The 16512-nt window shown below is 36.0% G+C and overlaps 1 protein-coding gene across 2 annotated transcripts in view; it reads right to left on the minus strand.

Annotated features, from left to right (window-relative positions):
* Nucleotides 1-798: 798 nt before the first annotated feature.
* Nucleotides 799-16512, minus strand: part of LOC110443862 (protein MON2 homolog) — a 433581-nt gene continuing 417867 nt past the window's right edge. For both annotated transcript variants that reach the window (XM_021488300.1, XM_021488299.1), the window contains 7 exons: nucleotides 8107-8224; nucleotides 5461-5527; nucleotides 5083-5143; nucleotides 4239-4365; nucleotides 3112-3316; nucleotides 2298-2380; nucleotides 799-1993 (listed from right to left, as the gene is read on the minus strand). In XM_021488300.1, the coding sequence (XP_021343975.1) occupies nucleotides 1830-1993; nucleotides 2298-2380; nucleotides 3112-3316; nucleotides 4239-4365; nucleotides 5083-5143; nucleotides 5461-5527; nucleotides 8107-8224 (825 nt within the window). In that variant the 3' untranslated portion in view covers nucleotides 799-1829. The remainder of the gene's footprint in view (nucleotides 1994-2297; nucleotides 2381-3111; nucleotides 3317-4238; nucleotides 4366-5082; nucleotides 5144-5460; nucleotides 5528-8106; nucleotides 8225-16512) is intronic.

Below are 16512 nucleotides of genomic sequence, written 5' to 3' on the forward strand. Positions count from 1 at the left end.
TCTTTCGCCAATGCAAAGAAAACTTGACATTCAATCACTTGTACTCAAGACAGTACGTCACAGTGTTTGTGTTGTCGCCCTAGAGTTGTCTGGTTTGAAGGGCAACATGTTTGGTGACAGAACAATGTGATCAATAGACCTTCTACAACACGACTCACTCGATGAAATATACAAATATCGATACAAATAATAGAAAAGTATGGTAATATTATGTACACCAAACCATGGCAGACAACACGCGTCATCCTACGCATGTAAACTGTGACAAACGGAACACATCAACATTGGCGTATAATAACGTAACACCTTTACTCTAAATATCTTAATATAAAGAATACATGAAACCACTCTATGCCTACACATGCAAGGTTGCACATTCCCAATAGTATATTCTATTAATGATGATTATATAATTACCCAACAACAGATCATTGTATACCGGAAATCTTTCGCTGAAGTTGAACTTTTGCCATTTTTTTTTGCCCTCCGCAATGCATCCTCTATATATCCAGGGGTTACACTCACTGCTCTCCACACCTCTGGAATATGTCATAACAAAATTGATGGTTCAATGTGCAGCACCTTGTGGATGAGACGAGGAGACTAGTTTGATGTACATCAAAAGAATCTCGCGGTCACCTAGTTTGATGTACATCAAAAGAATCTCGCGGTCACCTAACGGTAAAATTTGACAGGCTTTGAAGTCGGGCGTCTCTCCTTTGTAATCTTCAAAGGACAGGTATCAGCCTAGCGATTGGTCATTTTTTTTTTACCCAAGACCAATCAAACAGCTATCTTCGTGCCTTCAATTTTGCTATGACATATTCCAGGTGTGTAGAGAGCGAAAGTGAGCGTAACCCCTGTATATCGAGGATGTCCGCAATGTGGCCAAATTTATGATAAGAGAAAAATATAAATACACAAGATAATAAACATAGGCATAACGTGTGAAGGGCAAAATAAACAACGAACGACATTTTACCAGTGTAGGGCGAAAGTTTGACTGGGCGAACGTTTCCAGGTATACAGCAGTCCATACATTATGACATTGAACTTTGATCTTACATATATAATGCATGTCATTATTATTGTTAAAATCATAGCATATTTCAGTACATGTATCACATGAACCAGCAGATGAAAGACTAGAAAAGAATTTGTATACAATCTTTCAACAACAATCTTTGTCGCCAACTGCAAACTATGTAAAATTTACCCACAACCAATATATGTGACCTCTGAACTCTGACCTTTAATATATCAGGCCTACAAAAGCATTGGCAGTGACAAATATTCTTTCAGTGTAATTTTTAGCGAACCGGTGAAAAGTCAAAACAAACATTGACCTTGTATATCATTACATGTATTATTGATTAGCCTGTGACCTCTGACCTTGAACACAACAAAAGTCAAGGTTAAGGTGTGGGACAATGTCCAGTTGTTATATTAGCATGTATTGTTCCTTGGTGGTTCCGATTGATTAATCTGTAGAATCTCCATCTGCAGAAAATGGGTTCAACAAGCCATTTTCAGTGTCTGTGACTCTTGTCCCAAGGAAAATTCAGGTGACCTTGACACCTCATCCCATAGACAATCTAATGTAGGTGACCTGGACCTCATCCCAAGGTCAATCCAATGAAAGTGACCTTGACACCTCATACCAAGGACAATCTGATGTAGTTGACCTTGACCTCATCCAAACGACATTCCAATGAAAGTGACCTTGACAGCTCATCCCATAGACAATCTAATGTAGTTGAACTTGACCTCATCCAAACGACATTCCAATGAAAGTGACCTTGACCCCTGTTCCTAAGTTCTAGCTGTTCCTATGATGTTCCGTTGAGGGTGGTGGATATTGGTGGGATCAGGAGGGCACGATACTGGTGGAGGGCATCCTTGAGGGCACGGCAGACGTTAGGAGAAGAGGACGTGGTACAGTCCACCAGATAGGGATACAGCTGTATAACCTGCTTCCAGACACTCACCTCCACTGTAACACACAAACACACTGTTTATATATCACTGGACATAATCAGTGTTGCAGTATTTTAAATTTACCTCTGATTTTAATGAATTATTATAGTAAGAAACTAACATTGACTTTAATTTCTAGGTTTGTAAAAATTATTTGTTTTTTATTGTTTTCTTTTGTTTTCTCTTGATATTCAAATGATTTTGATTGTTACAAATGTAACCATGTATCCAACAATATTACAAAATCAGTGATATATTCAATAATACAATTTCGCCTTTTTGTAAAGATTCACAGCAAAACTTCCATGGTGTGAGCTTACCATTTCCAGGCGGGGCCTTTTTGAGTGACACCAGCAGTGTTGTGATGGCCTTTAGAACCGATGCCATCTCGGCCAAACGGGGTCTGTAATATCAACACAAATAAAAACATACAGTAGAGTGACAGTATTTATAATTAAAAATGAGCAAAATTATATTGCTAAAAATCAAAAAAATCCACAAAACATTATGAAAGAGAACAGGACTGATATCCAACATATTGTATTTCGGGAAACTTTCACGCAGTCAAATATTCGCCTATTTCTGATAAAATCCATGTTCGACAAGTGTTAATTGGGAAGGGCGAAAAAGGCAAAAGTTCAATTTGCAGTGAAACATTCCCGGTATACAGTGTTATTATTTAAGACTATAGCTGACTACCAACATTTATACATCTTCAGGGACAGCTAAGACACGTTGAATATCTGAGATATTATATGCTATGGACAAAGTGATTAACAGTGAAGAAAGGGCCTCAACTCTGTTGTTGGGACAGAGGACCCAATTTTAGTGCATGACCCTCTGCCATCCCGTGATATGGTATGGTACTTGAGATATGTCCCAGAAAGGTTGAAGCACAGACTGACAGATTGAGTGTAAAACTATTGTTTCCTTCAGTAGAGCATTTCGGGTAATACAATCAAAGAGTGGAAAATCTAAATATCTAAATAACAAAGAGGGAGTTACCTCCCTTCACTCTTTCAAGCAGCCCGATCGATAAAAAGGTGTTTTTAATTTCCGAATTGTTGAAGTAAAAAGACTTTAAAAGATATTTTCTGAATGACTTTTAAAGTTGTTTTGTCATAGCAGACATACCTTGGGAGTGGACATTTGCCGCTAAGTTTCTCGTCTTCGACATACTTCCTGACGACGTCCTGACAGCGCTGAAGGAGAGACAATACAGCAAGTCTGGTAATGGTTCCCTCCTCGGACTTGGTCTGGCTGATAAATGAGAACTGCAGTAATGTCTCAAAACACGTCTTGGCGAACTCCTCACGTAACTTTCGACTCGAGTCTGTATCTGTGGAAGCAGAATAGGGTACACCTGAACAGGGATAAGCTGGCATATTGGTTAGGGAAACTAGATATTTATTTTATGAAAAAAAATGTGTCTATACCCTTGGCAGCCAGTATGCTTATTTGCTAAGCTTTTATTTGACCTTTTGACCTTGAGATGAATATTGTGATGACCTAAATATAGTGCAATGCAAACTTTCTGTGAGTAATGTAGGTACTGTTCAAATTTCAAAAGATATTTTTACTGGTTTAGAATTTACAGCTCTGACATTATTTCAAATAACGTTTTTCACTTGACTTTTGACCTGGAGCTGAAGTGCTTATACAGATTTTATAGAAATAAAATCTTGTACTTCAGATTTTATAGAAATATCTTTAAAAGTTTAAAAGTTATGTCCTGGACAAGATTTCACTTGAAGTTTGTAACACTTATCTGACTTTCACTTTGAAGTCAAGATCACAGTGACCCAATTAAAGTGCACTGAACACCTTTTGTGGGTGATACAGGTAAACTACCTTTAAGTTTCATCAAAATATCTTTCATCAGATCTTAAATTTATGAGCTGGACAAGATTTTGTCCAAAATTTTGCATTTACCTAACTTAAAACTTGGGAGTTTAAGATCATTGTGATCTATTCACCATGCTCTGCACACCTCCTATAAGTATTTGTGAGAAGTTTCATGTAAATCAAAACATTCCTATAAGAGTTATGGCACAGAAACTTCTGTGCAGAGAACGCAACTTGAAACACTGACGTCAACCGATGTGTCCCTATGTCATCTTCTCGGGTGTCACAATAAACATGAATTGAGTCTTATAAAATACAAAAAAGATGATATTTCGCTGTTAATTATGAAATTTTAACAAAGACATAGAACAATGGACACCCCTGCTGTGACTTTATGTATATATACTGCCACTAACCTATGAAGTTGTCGGAGGTAGTGGAGTGTATCGAGCCACGGTTTAGTAGCTTCATGACTCTCTTGACGAAGTCTTTAGGCATGGTACCAGCATAGGGCAGGATATCGTCTCGGATCATCTGTATCACCTGCAATAAAATCAGGCATGTCACCAAGAAATATCCACAAGAACTAGGTCACTAATATCGTTAATAACACAGTTCTGTACTTTTTTTTTTTTTTTAATTTTATTAACAGCAAATACCTTTAGACATATATAGGCCTTGGTAATCTTTTGCGGTTCCATATCACACTACATACCTGCATGGTAAGTTTACAGAAATGAACTGTGGGTTATAGATAGATGGTCAAAATGCAGGTCAAGCCTGCTAATTTCAGTCATTTAAGATTGTAAACTTTTCAAAGTCATCAAAATCAGTAGTAATAACATGTGAACTGTTGGTATAACTTGCCTTTTGATATGTTAGTACAATTTGTTTAGTGAGTATTTCAGTATTGAATGTTTAAAAATGTTATTTAAATTCTTTTTCAAAGACAAGTAGTATCAATACTGGAGTTTCCATAATTACCAAAATGTGTACAGGTCATGATCATCCTTTGCAGGTTGACCAGCACAAATGAAGGTGACTTGGTAGGTATGACACAAACTCAGTTTTTACCTTATTATTAAAATTCTATAAATTATGCATTTCTTTGAGATAACACCACAGCAGCGATAAGAGAACAAATGGATATCAACAGTTATTTATGTCACAGATTTGTGTCCTTGTATAACCTTGACCTTGTGCAACTTGGTAGTGACCTTATAACCTTGTATGACCTTGTATGACCTTGTGGTGACTTACCTTACAATCGATGGCCTCGTCCCTCTGGAAGTCTTCAACAGACATGGTGGGTGGTGAAGTACTGAAACAAGAGTTACTCCCCTTAGTACAAATATTTTTCACACAAGCGATAACTCACAATAAGTTGTTTTACACTTATCCTTTTCTATGCCTTCACTACATACTTTACCCATTGTACTCATTTTTCTTATCTATTGTAGGTCTGCTGGTTAACCAAACTACTCTGTGGTGAAGCGGACATAAGGCAAAACAAACAAACAAACAAACAAACAAACAAGCAAAAGAAATATTTTACACTTAACTAATCTTACTTTTCAAAAAGAAATTTGACATTTTATAAATACATGTATTTGCTGAATGGTTTTACTGAAATCTTACCTCTTGGAGAAGAGAAATTCTTCCAGAGTATGGGCAAGCTCAGGCCACATGGACTGGAAGGCAGTTTCTAAAACATGACAAGGTACCAGCCTTTTCATTACTATGGTAGAAAAATCAGATATACACATAATACATCGTTAGTGTCTAAAAACAGTGTTTTAATTGTTTCAGTAGGAAACAGTAAAAATAAACTAGTTAACCCCTGAAATTTCATAATGAACTATTCCAACCTTTGAACTGGAAGAATTCAAATGTGTCTTCAGGGGTTAATGAGTTAAAATTTCATAATTCTTCCTTTGCCCAATATTTTCCTTAATCCATAACCCCTTGGAATTATTAGAAAACCGTTTCATGGAGAACAATGATATGCTGGGGACCAGAAAGTTGATTTTATTGTTTCCATTATTGATATCAGTGGTACTGAGAGAGTTAAAAATACAGGGTTTATTTGGATAAGAAATGAAGGACACCTAGAAATGCATGATATTCATAGGCGAATGGTTTTCACCATTTACTAGTAAAACATCAAAAGGTTATGCCAATAGGCCATATGCCTATAATATGTGTAAAGATTAAATTGTGATACATACTGTTAATAACAGATAGGGAAATAGTATATCTTCTATTGCCAATTAATTATTTGTTATTAAATCGTTCCCGGTTAAACGTACGTATTTCACAGCTAAGTGTTAATTGTCAGATTGTACTCGTATCTGTCATATGTGTATCGATAGCGTTATGTAAACGTGCAGTAATTAAAAAGAGTCCTGTATTTTGTATCGTTGCAGGGTAAGATTATTCACCCACAAATACCCCTCGGTTTCATTAAGCATTCTGTTAACTAATACACTGAGCCTCTAATACATTCCTTTCTGCTCAAAGCTAAAACACATGGCTTTCTTTAATTGGTTTTAACTGAATAGATGAATATATATCTGTGAAGTGATTTTTTTTTACTAAGGTAATCAATTGCGAGGCACATTACATACTGCAATGGAGAATGACGTTTATTTCACTAATAGTGTACAAACTTATTTATACTCAGGTCCCACCGAAATCCTATTTAGACGAGATTTTATTAGGTTTTTGATCGATCTTTGTGTAAGTATCCACTTCTTTCCAATTAAGACAGGAGCGATACGGTATACACCCATAATAAGTGAGCTAATTATTTTTGCAGGAGATGACATGTATTTAAATATCTTGCAAGACGTAAATGAGTAACATATAGTTGTTGTTCTTTTAGCAAATTAAATCCTTAAAAATAAATTGTTGGAGAAAACCATCCCAAAAATAAGAATTCACAAAAAAATAATTGGTTGAAAGTGCACACTCCATTATTTTATAATTAAATCAAGCAAAGTGTATAAGGTGTATTTGATAGATTATGTCTTGAAATGCTCATGCAAGTCCTATTTCAAGTTGCAAGAATAATGATATTTCTTGTGCTAATAAGTATTATGTTTTATGGCCATGTGTGTTACATATTTTTTCGTTTCTTATTCTTGTGGAATTTTGAAAATCGGAAAAAATAAAGTGCAATGATACATCGCTGACAAACAAACTATTTTCGGGAAGATAAAAACAGCAGCCTCATCAACACGGTGACTGATGTTAAAAAGGCAACTGGTTTTATTCTCAGCTTAACTTTACATGCAGGAATAGGTAATTTTCTTATATGATCCTCGTATATAACATATGAGAGTTTTACAAGGGTTGGATATCATAAATATTATGGAGAATAAAGCTTATCCCTAATGTACCGCACTAGATCATTATTCCCGCGTGCCACGAGACGGAGCGACATGAAACATATCGTAGCATTACAAAACACCACTCAAACCGACAAATAAATCGGTAGCGTTCCGGGGAAAAAGATACTGAAGATTTCCTTTGATCATACTAAAATATCTCAAAGCATTGTCTGCCACGATAAGGTCCCCGAATGTGATTATAAAATATATTAAGTGTCAAAATTCAAGTTAATGGCAGACAAATATTAACCAAGAATCACTGATGTAATAAAGTGTTGTAGCTTTTCGGTATACACTGTACCAACAAACCGGTGGCCATCAATACTTTCAAAAAACAAGTATTGCCAAGGTAATAAACTTCATATTGTGACTTTCATTTTTGCTACACAAGTCAGAAGAAATAGAAAATTGATTTTTTTTAAATTTTTCTTTTCTCTTGAAAATTTAGTTAAGTCATTTATTTTTTTCAATTCTCTTTACTCCCTGTTCAAGAAGCTAACATTTTACTTGGTTGTGTAAGAGAACACAAACCAAAACAAACTGGCTAATCAACTACATGATTAGTTGGGAGTGATTAGACTGAACATTTTCATAAAGTTTCATTGGAATCAGCTGTACTTACTTTTGTTTAAAGTTATATATTCCATAAGCCTCAATTGTGAGTGTGAGGATTTGTTAAAAAAAAAAGTATATGCTTGTTACGATTCTGACGAATTTGTCATTTATTTGTTAGGGTTTGTGACTTGTGAAGATTTGTGACTTATAAACAATAACAGATACATATATCTTGTGTATCAATATTCAGAGGATTGTTTTCATGATCATCACTCCTCTTCAATGAATGCCAAAATATTATATCTCACAAATCTCTGTAATAAGTATATTAACATACCATGTTTCCTGGCTACTGACAGTCCTACATTGAGGATCGTTAGGAGGGAGTGGATGACCAGTGTCCATGTGGTCGGGGAGGGGCAGTTGTACTTGTACCCCAGGGGCAACCGGAACGTCTGCAAGCACAAAATGATGGCAAAAATTAATTACAAAACCATGTCAACAATAAGTTAGAAACCATTAGAAACCGGTATGTACAAAACCATGGCAACATTAAGTACTAAAACAAGGCGACAATAAATACAAAACCACAGCAGCAATAAGAATAAAACCATGGCAACACTAAGTACAAAACCAGGGCAACACTAAGTACAAAACCAGGGCAACACTAAGTACAAAACTAGGGCAACACTAAGTACACAACCAGGGCAACAGTAAGTATGCAACCGTGGCAACAGTAAGTATGAAACCACAAAACCATGGCAACACTAAGTACAAAACCATGGCAACACTAAGTACAAAACCAGGGCAACACTAAGTACAAAACCATGGCAACACCAAGTACAAAACCATGGCAACACCAAGTATAAAACCATGGCAACACCAAGTACAAAACCATGGCAAAACTAAGTACAATATCATGGCAACAATAAATACAAAACTATGGCAACAGCAAGAATGAACCATGGCAACAGTTAGCACAAAACCATACAAAACCAGGGCAGCAACCAGTACAATGCCATGGTTAATCATAAGTACATATTTTTGTAAAATGATTCTAAAAACAAAATTACTATTGCTTATAATAAAAAAAAACTTTCTTTTGACTGAAATTAATTATTTGTTTTACTTTAATTGTCAGTTATAATGATTACTTTGTGATCAATCATTATACATTGAGCAATAACTACACACACCTGAAACAAACCGGTGTGTCGGGACAAAGATGGGCAACTGACAATCAGATGTCACCCGGTAGACTACAAAAGTCGGCGAATTTTGATAGTGTTTATACTGTAGGAAGGAAGTTCCTGTAATAAGACCTATGACTTTATAGATCAGGATGGCAGGTATATGTCCTGTCATCAGCTATAAGGTAAGAACACCAGAGATTACCAGCATCAAACACTCGAAAGAGACACAAATCCCTTTGTTCTCTGTGATGTTCTTCCTGCAAACAGTCATTCTCACAGACGTTTATAGCTAAGCTGGAAATTGTGACAATATATTTGTCAAAATCTTCTCTTGACAAATCTATTTACAGCTTTGATATTGCACAATGTTGTTTTTTAAGTTTTTGTGGAAAAAAACAAACTGACATGGTTTCTAATATTTGTTAGCAGAATTTATCTTGGATATTATACCTGTTAATAGAATTTACCTTGGAGGTCATAACCTGTTAATAGAATTCACCTAGCAGGCCATACCTGTTAATAATAGAATTTACCTTGGATGCCATACCTGTTAATAGAATTCACCTAGCAGGCCATACCTGTTAATAGAATTTACCTTGGATGCCATACCTGTTAATAGAATTTACCTTGGATGCCATACCTGTTAATAGAATTTACCTTGGATGCCATACCTGTTAACAGAATTTCGAGGTCATACATGTGAACAGAATTCACCTTGGCAATCATACAGTCATAACTGAAACTAAAATTTAGGAAGGAGTTGTTCTCATATTGATGGGGTCCTAGAACATCTCATCTGATATTAAAATTAGGGTTAGAGACAGGTTAACCATAATAGGAAAGAGATAGTCAGTGAAAAATGAAAATGTATTGAGACCTGTGATTGGATGACACAATATCACACATCCCCTTTTTGTATTGTGATGTCACACATCATTGGTGACGGTGTCACACTTTTAGGTACGTTCTTTACTGCAACACCATATTTTATGGGTAAATATTAAATGATGTCATATTTAAAGGATACCCTTACAAAGTCATGTGTCGTGGTCAAGTTAGGTTTCTGTGTACAGTTATCGACTGTATCTCAAGCTCTAGAACAAGTTGTCCCCAACACCAGTTTGCCATTTTTTGTGTATCCTATTAAAACAACATTAAGATTGATGACAGCAATTAAATTGCAAGATTTTTTTTTTTTTTAATTATTAGACAAAATATATTGCCGCAAATGGAACAAATACACCAGCTAATAAAACAAAATTTTCCTCGTAAACTAGATCAAACCTAAAACATTGTGGACCCAGTTGTTCCCACTGTGATTAGCTTATCAACAAGTTATGCAAATCTGTAATATGTTAGATTTAAAAAAAAATACATATTCAAAATTTAAAATTAAAACTATTTTGTAAGATGATTCAAGTACAAAAAACAAGTCCCAAATTTTCAGATATTTCTCAAAAATATAATTTCAAAAATTTGTATATCAAATCAGACTTTCATCAACTAGGCCCTGATTGGTCCTTGTAATGTTTAACTAATTCACCCCTGCAATTTCATAATGAACTATTCCAACCCTCGAATTGGAAGAGTTCAAATGTGTCTTTAGGGGTGAATGTGTTAAAGCTCTATAATAGAAGCACTCTTAGGTTAAGGAGGTAAGTTTAGCTCAGATAAGAAAATTCTTCTATAAATATTTGTCGATTTTGTTAACGGGTCTGAATTTGCATCAGGAGATTATAAGCGTGTGAAAAAACCCGGACATGTCAGAATCATCCTGATAGATGTTTGTTAATGGTGATACAAAGGTGAAAGTAAAAGACCCCAAGGTGACGAAACTCAGCAGTAATATTTCTGTCATTTCCCTATACATACAGGTACCAGCACTTCTTGTCTAGGTCGCATGTTTTTTTAACAGTATTTCCTGAACGTCTAAGTTCCATCGTCTCAGTTCCATCGGTAGCGAATTGGAATGTTTCATAAGTCATTGAAAGTGTTTTTATTTCTCATACCAACAATTTAATATTTTCATATCAAATCACAAGAGGTAAGTCTATAGTCTTTCCCAAAGTAATATGATGAGCAAGCATTTTGGTATTTTTAAGAGCATTTTCTAAAGGTCCACAGAAAATTGTTTTAAGTCAACAATCACCATGTTGAATTTAGGAAAATGTCAAAGAAATTTACACAGATCAAGATTTACATTCAGAAAAGGACTTTTTTAAAAATTTTAAAGTAAAAAGACCTTTCACATTCAATCAGGTACATTTTGACATTAGAAAACCTGTTTACCGACAATAATGTCAGTTTTACAAGAGAAGATTGAAAATAAAAGAAATGGAAAGGTAAAAAACATTTTTCTATTTAACATTAGAAACCATGCACTTATACATTCTGGAAGGTGGTCTTTTAATTTTATATCGTCTTGTTTTTTAAGTAATTTTACATTTGTAGAAGGTGAGATTTAGAGTTTTACTTTTAGAATGGACATGTACTTTTGAAAATATTTGATAACAAATTTTACTAACGGAAAAATAAACAAAATCCACTTTTGTATCAGAGGAAGTTTTTAAAATCAAAATAAATATCTTATTAAACGTTATTAAATAATCAAGCAAATATATGGCAATTAAATAGATCGTTATGAAGATGGGAATGTTTGCATATCTTCAGAACCTTCGTAAGTACATGTGCGACCTTTTGAAGGTATAGGTCATATATTGCGGATGAGCTGAACATGTAGAGAGCACAAGGCCACCATGTGTGACTGTGGATTCACGTGGAGGTCATCTGACACCTGACCCAGAGGTCAAGCGATATTTACTGAGTAGATAAACAGAACGGGATTATGTCATTCTTCCCACCATTAAATCATCCAGTGTAAGATAGTGCACACACAGGTAACTGCGTTACAGGTAGAACTGACCAGTCCAGGTGTAACAACCTCTCGGTCAGTGTCCTTATCAGACCCATAACCACCACTGACCACGTCCACCGAAATAGCGCTACAAAATATTCCAAACTAATAGCCAGAGTGTAACCGTCATATTAATTTGCATACATCTGGTACTGAATAAGTTAGTATGGTATTAACTGTAATCAAAACCAAGGTTTTAATTTCTAAATACATCTGTAACATTACTTGTAAACCTTGAATGGACTGGAAAAGAAATATTCAACTCTAATTTCTTGCATTTTACAATAAAACTGCCCAAGGCACTGGTATACTGTTGGCATGAATGTTTTTTTTCTCTTTATAACTGAAGAATGAAGATAAATATTCTTCACTACAATCTGGTGGCACAGTGGAATCTGGCACATGTACACTTGCCTTTCACCAAGACGGCCACAAGGGTTCAGATTCAGCCATGAAACCTGCCTGACCACATGGGTTTTTTCTTGGGGTGTTCTGGTTTTCTCCCATATGAAGACCCCCGTTTGATACCATTCTGGCCATCGACAAGAATGATTATTATAAGTTGATAGAACTCTTCAAATAATTTTGGCCCTGACGAGCTGTAACTGGTGAAACCTGTCGGCAAACAACAAAGTGTTTCTACCTCCTCATCTTGTGAAGCTCATTAGTGTTTAGGTTGAGAACACTCCTACTTATTATGTTTTTTTTTTTATAATTGTTTTAAAACAATGTTTATAATTATTAATCATATACAATGACTACAAATATATACATACTTGTCAACTTTTTGAAATTCCTTGGGGGATCATTATGCATGCTCAGAATTAAAAGCATAACTAAAATTGATATTTTCCCCTATGGTGTACACTGTGACGCACCATAGAGAAAAAATGACAATTTTAAATGGCATCTTTTGTGCTGTGCTTTCAGATGAAATCATTATTTCTTAGAAAATAGGAGGAGTTCAGCACATTTACTTGATCAAAATGCTCAGTTCTAAGGTCCAAAATCAGGGGTCTCCGTCCAAAATAGGGAGAGTTAAATTGGCAAATGTGTATCATAAGGTACTGTGGTCAATAGCCTGTATCTACGATGACCAATGACCACATATATATACATTCGGTAGTGGTGTACATTGCAGTGCACAATAATGCCTTCTTATTCCCAATATCTTACGTTGTAAAATGACCAATTACAGGGTTAGGTATTAATTGAGCTGCAAGAGTTAAGATTGTACATTATGATTAAATTTTAATAAATTTTCACACATAAATGATTTCTTGGATTTAAAATGAACATTGAGAACAAGGAAGACAAATAATAATATATATATATACCGTATATTCATATTTGCCACACTAACTAAAACAAACTCTATTTGGTTTAGAAATTAATGTGTGATTAAGGTAAGAATTCCAGACCTAGTTGTTTGTGGTACGTGAGTACTACCTATATGGTTGTGTAATCTGGAGGTCGATCTGCATGTTTGTTCTGTAATAACTAAATATTTACTTTCTTCTTTGTCAACAACCTTATATTATCCTGATCATGTTTCATAGGGGCCCTTAATCGGCCTTGGCAGAGTTCACACATACTAATATGAGTTTTATTATATTGCACCCCCGCCCCTCCAAAATGGAACACTTTTAAACAGTCACTTAACAGTTAAATGTCACAGATGACTCCAAATTATCTCCCATCTTTGTGTCCAGCTGAAGAAAATTATTTTAGTCAACAAACTACGGTCCATGATATTGACCACTGAAAAAAATCCATTTCACCCTGCTAATGAAACTTGAGATCTGATGACCTTGTTCCTGATAGGGTCGGAGGATTGGCCAGAGTGGACAAGGTCCAGAACATTGATTGTTATAGTAATGGGCCCCCTCTATAAAGTTTGGATTGGATTTTGGCCCGGTCATTGTCTGGGCTGCCTTTGATGTTCGTCCCTCTTCATAAATCGGTCAACAAAACTAATGTATTATGGTCAGATGTATATAGTGTCCAGGGTGGTCAACAGTACCATACCTAATGTAATGGTCAGTCATCCAGTGTCCATGCATGGCGGTCATAATGAAATGAAATGTAATTAGATTTAATCTGGCCATCAATGCTTTTAGCCGAGGACTGGACTATGCTGTGGGAAAAATTCCTTCAGCAGACATCATATATATATCGCAGTCATTTTTTCTGAATGACCGTTTAAAAAAAAAAAAAAAAATCTATCCTATCTGACATAACTTTGGATCATGAAATAGTACACACAGTAAGTACACAGTAGTAGTTTAACCCAGTGACTGGTCCAAAATTGGCATAGAATTTCAATTGTAGTTATATAACATAGCTTTAAGGCAATAACAAGTTAATGCTGTATGTCACTGTTGTGTGGGCTAACTGTTACTTATAATTTGATAGCATTAAAAATGGCTGTCAAATATTTATGTGGTGTTAATACCTTTAAAATATCAGCATATTGTGCGATCTTGTATAATATAAAGAATATTTTTGTGAAGTAAAAAAGATTTGTTTTCATTTTTTTTCGAGACAGCATGTCAAGCTGGACAATTAGCACCAACCAGGATCGAACTATAAAGAAACCAACGAAATAAAAATTCCTACATATCTTATTTTAGGTTTTAAGGTAACAAGTTGTTTATCAGGTAAGTATGTAAATGAGGGTAGAATAAGGATAAGACATAGGTAACCGGTAAATAATAACTGTAGACAGACATAGGTGTAACCAGGTAAGTTTAAATAACTGTAGACAGAAGGACGTGTCACCAGGTAAGGTAATAACTGTAGACAGACACAGGTGTAACCAGGTAAATTGTTAGAAGAATATTTTTTTCTTTGAAGCCTTTTTTTTACCCTGAACAATCCAGTGTGACACAACAGTCAGGTAAGGGTGAGTAATCCAACACCAGTTCTGCCCAGTGGTCACTCAGTGGTCACCCAGACCTGGTCATCTGACCATGATTAATGAGGGGAGTGTGTGAATGGCATTCCTTGCTAGCCTGTGGAGCCAATAGAAAAGGCTGGCAGCTTGCCTCTGTAACATGAGATTCCTACTATATAAATTTCCTGTATCTCTCACATCATAAAAGATACAATGACCAGTGGTCAGCCGGCAAGGCCTTGTTCAATTCTTTAGCTTCCTGTGGCCGCTCCTTTTTCAATTAAGACAAACTGGTGCTTGGAGCCCAGGGGTCACAGCCTCTGACTTCTGGCCATGAAAGAGTGATCATAATAGTAGAGGGAAACGCTTATGTAAGGCTGGTGAATCTAGCACAGGGGGTCAAATCTCACTAATCCTTGGTAATGTTGACCATTAGTGACCACTACTGAGGCTGACCCACACTTAGGGCCATGCCGTTTAGTAGTGGACACTAGCTGACCATGCCAGCCTATAAATGAGTATAGGTAAGACTGTTTCACATTCATAGACTTACACTATCGTAGACTTCCTGTGTTTTTCTACAGAATTAAAAAAATATATTGATAATTGATGCAGATAATTAATCAGTAATTTCTAACTATTTCACCATGTGAGTTACCTGGGAAGTTTTTGTGTGAGATCAGTATGACATTAGAAATGATATCTACAAAGACAATGGGGGTGTCATTATTAACCACAGCCAGGATTTAAAAACCAAGTCTTGATCATAATTACTGAAATTGCTCTTTGCTTCTTTTTAAAATTATTTCAACAAATGACAGTTAATTGACCCCTAATTGCACCCCTAATGACCAGCATTTCTATTTCCGTCTGACATGTTGTCGGAGGTCAGACATGTTGTCGGAGCGGTAAACATGAGGGCTGAGACATTTACAAGATCCCTAAGCAGCACTCGAGTCGAGGAATCTCTTCCTTTTTGTGATTGCTCGACAAAAATGCAGCACTTTTCTCTTCCAGAAAAAACAACCCAACCAAGTATAGCTGCCATTTGAGCCTATCTTTCAGGGTTACATTGACTTGTGTTTATGTTGTCACTGTTAGTATTGTATGGCTGGGGACATTCTGTCAGGTCTCAAGCACTTTACTACTGTTTCCATTCCGAGGAGGCTAAAGACGTCAAAGGCAATTACATTTGATTAAACACCTCACGGTTTTCTTTCATTTGAATGTTCTGCTGTAGCAGGCAGATTACGGCAGGTTTGAGTACTGTCCTCAGTGACCTAAGTGTCCTTAGTAATATAGCGATGTTTGAATGAGGTCCTTTAGTGATATAGCCACCTTGGGTTGTGGTCCTTGGTTATAATGGCCCTTGTTAGAATGTGGCCCTTAGTGATATGGCCCTCATTAGGATTGCTGTTTTTAGTGACCAAGCTGGCCAATGCTGCACTGTGGTTCTTTGTGATATGGCCCTTGTTTCAGAATGTTGTTCCAACTTACCTAGCTGACCCATGTTTAATTATGGCCCATAGTGGTGTGATGATGTTGGGTTATTGTCCTTAGTGATGTGGCCATGTTGGGTTATTGTCCTTAGTGATGTGGCCATCTTGGGTGTTGGCCCTTAGTGATGTGGCCATGTTAGGTTTTGGTCCTTAGTGGTGTGACCATGTTGGGTTTTGGTCCTTAGTGATGTGACCATGTTGGGTTGTGGTCCTTGGTGGTGTGACCATGTTGGGTTGAGGT

The sequence above is a fragment of the Mizuhopecten yessoensis genome, unplaced genomic scaffold, assembly GCF_002113885.1.
Source record: "Mizuhopecten yessoensis strain PY_sf001 unplaced genomic scaffold, ASM211388v2 scaffold716361, whole genome shotgun sequence".
NCBI classification, from domain to species: Eukaryota; Metazoa; Mollusca; class Bivalvia; order Pectinida; family Pectinidae; genus Mizuhopecten; species Mizuhopecten yessoensis.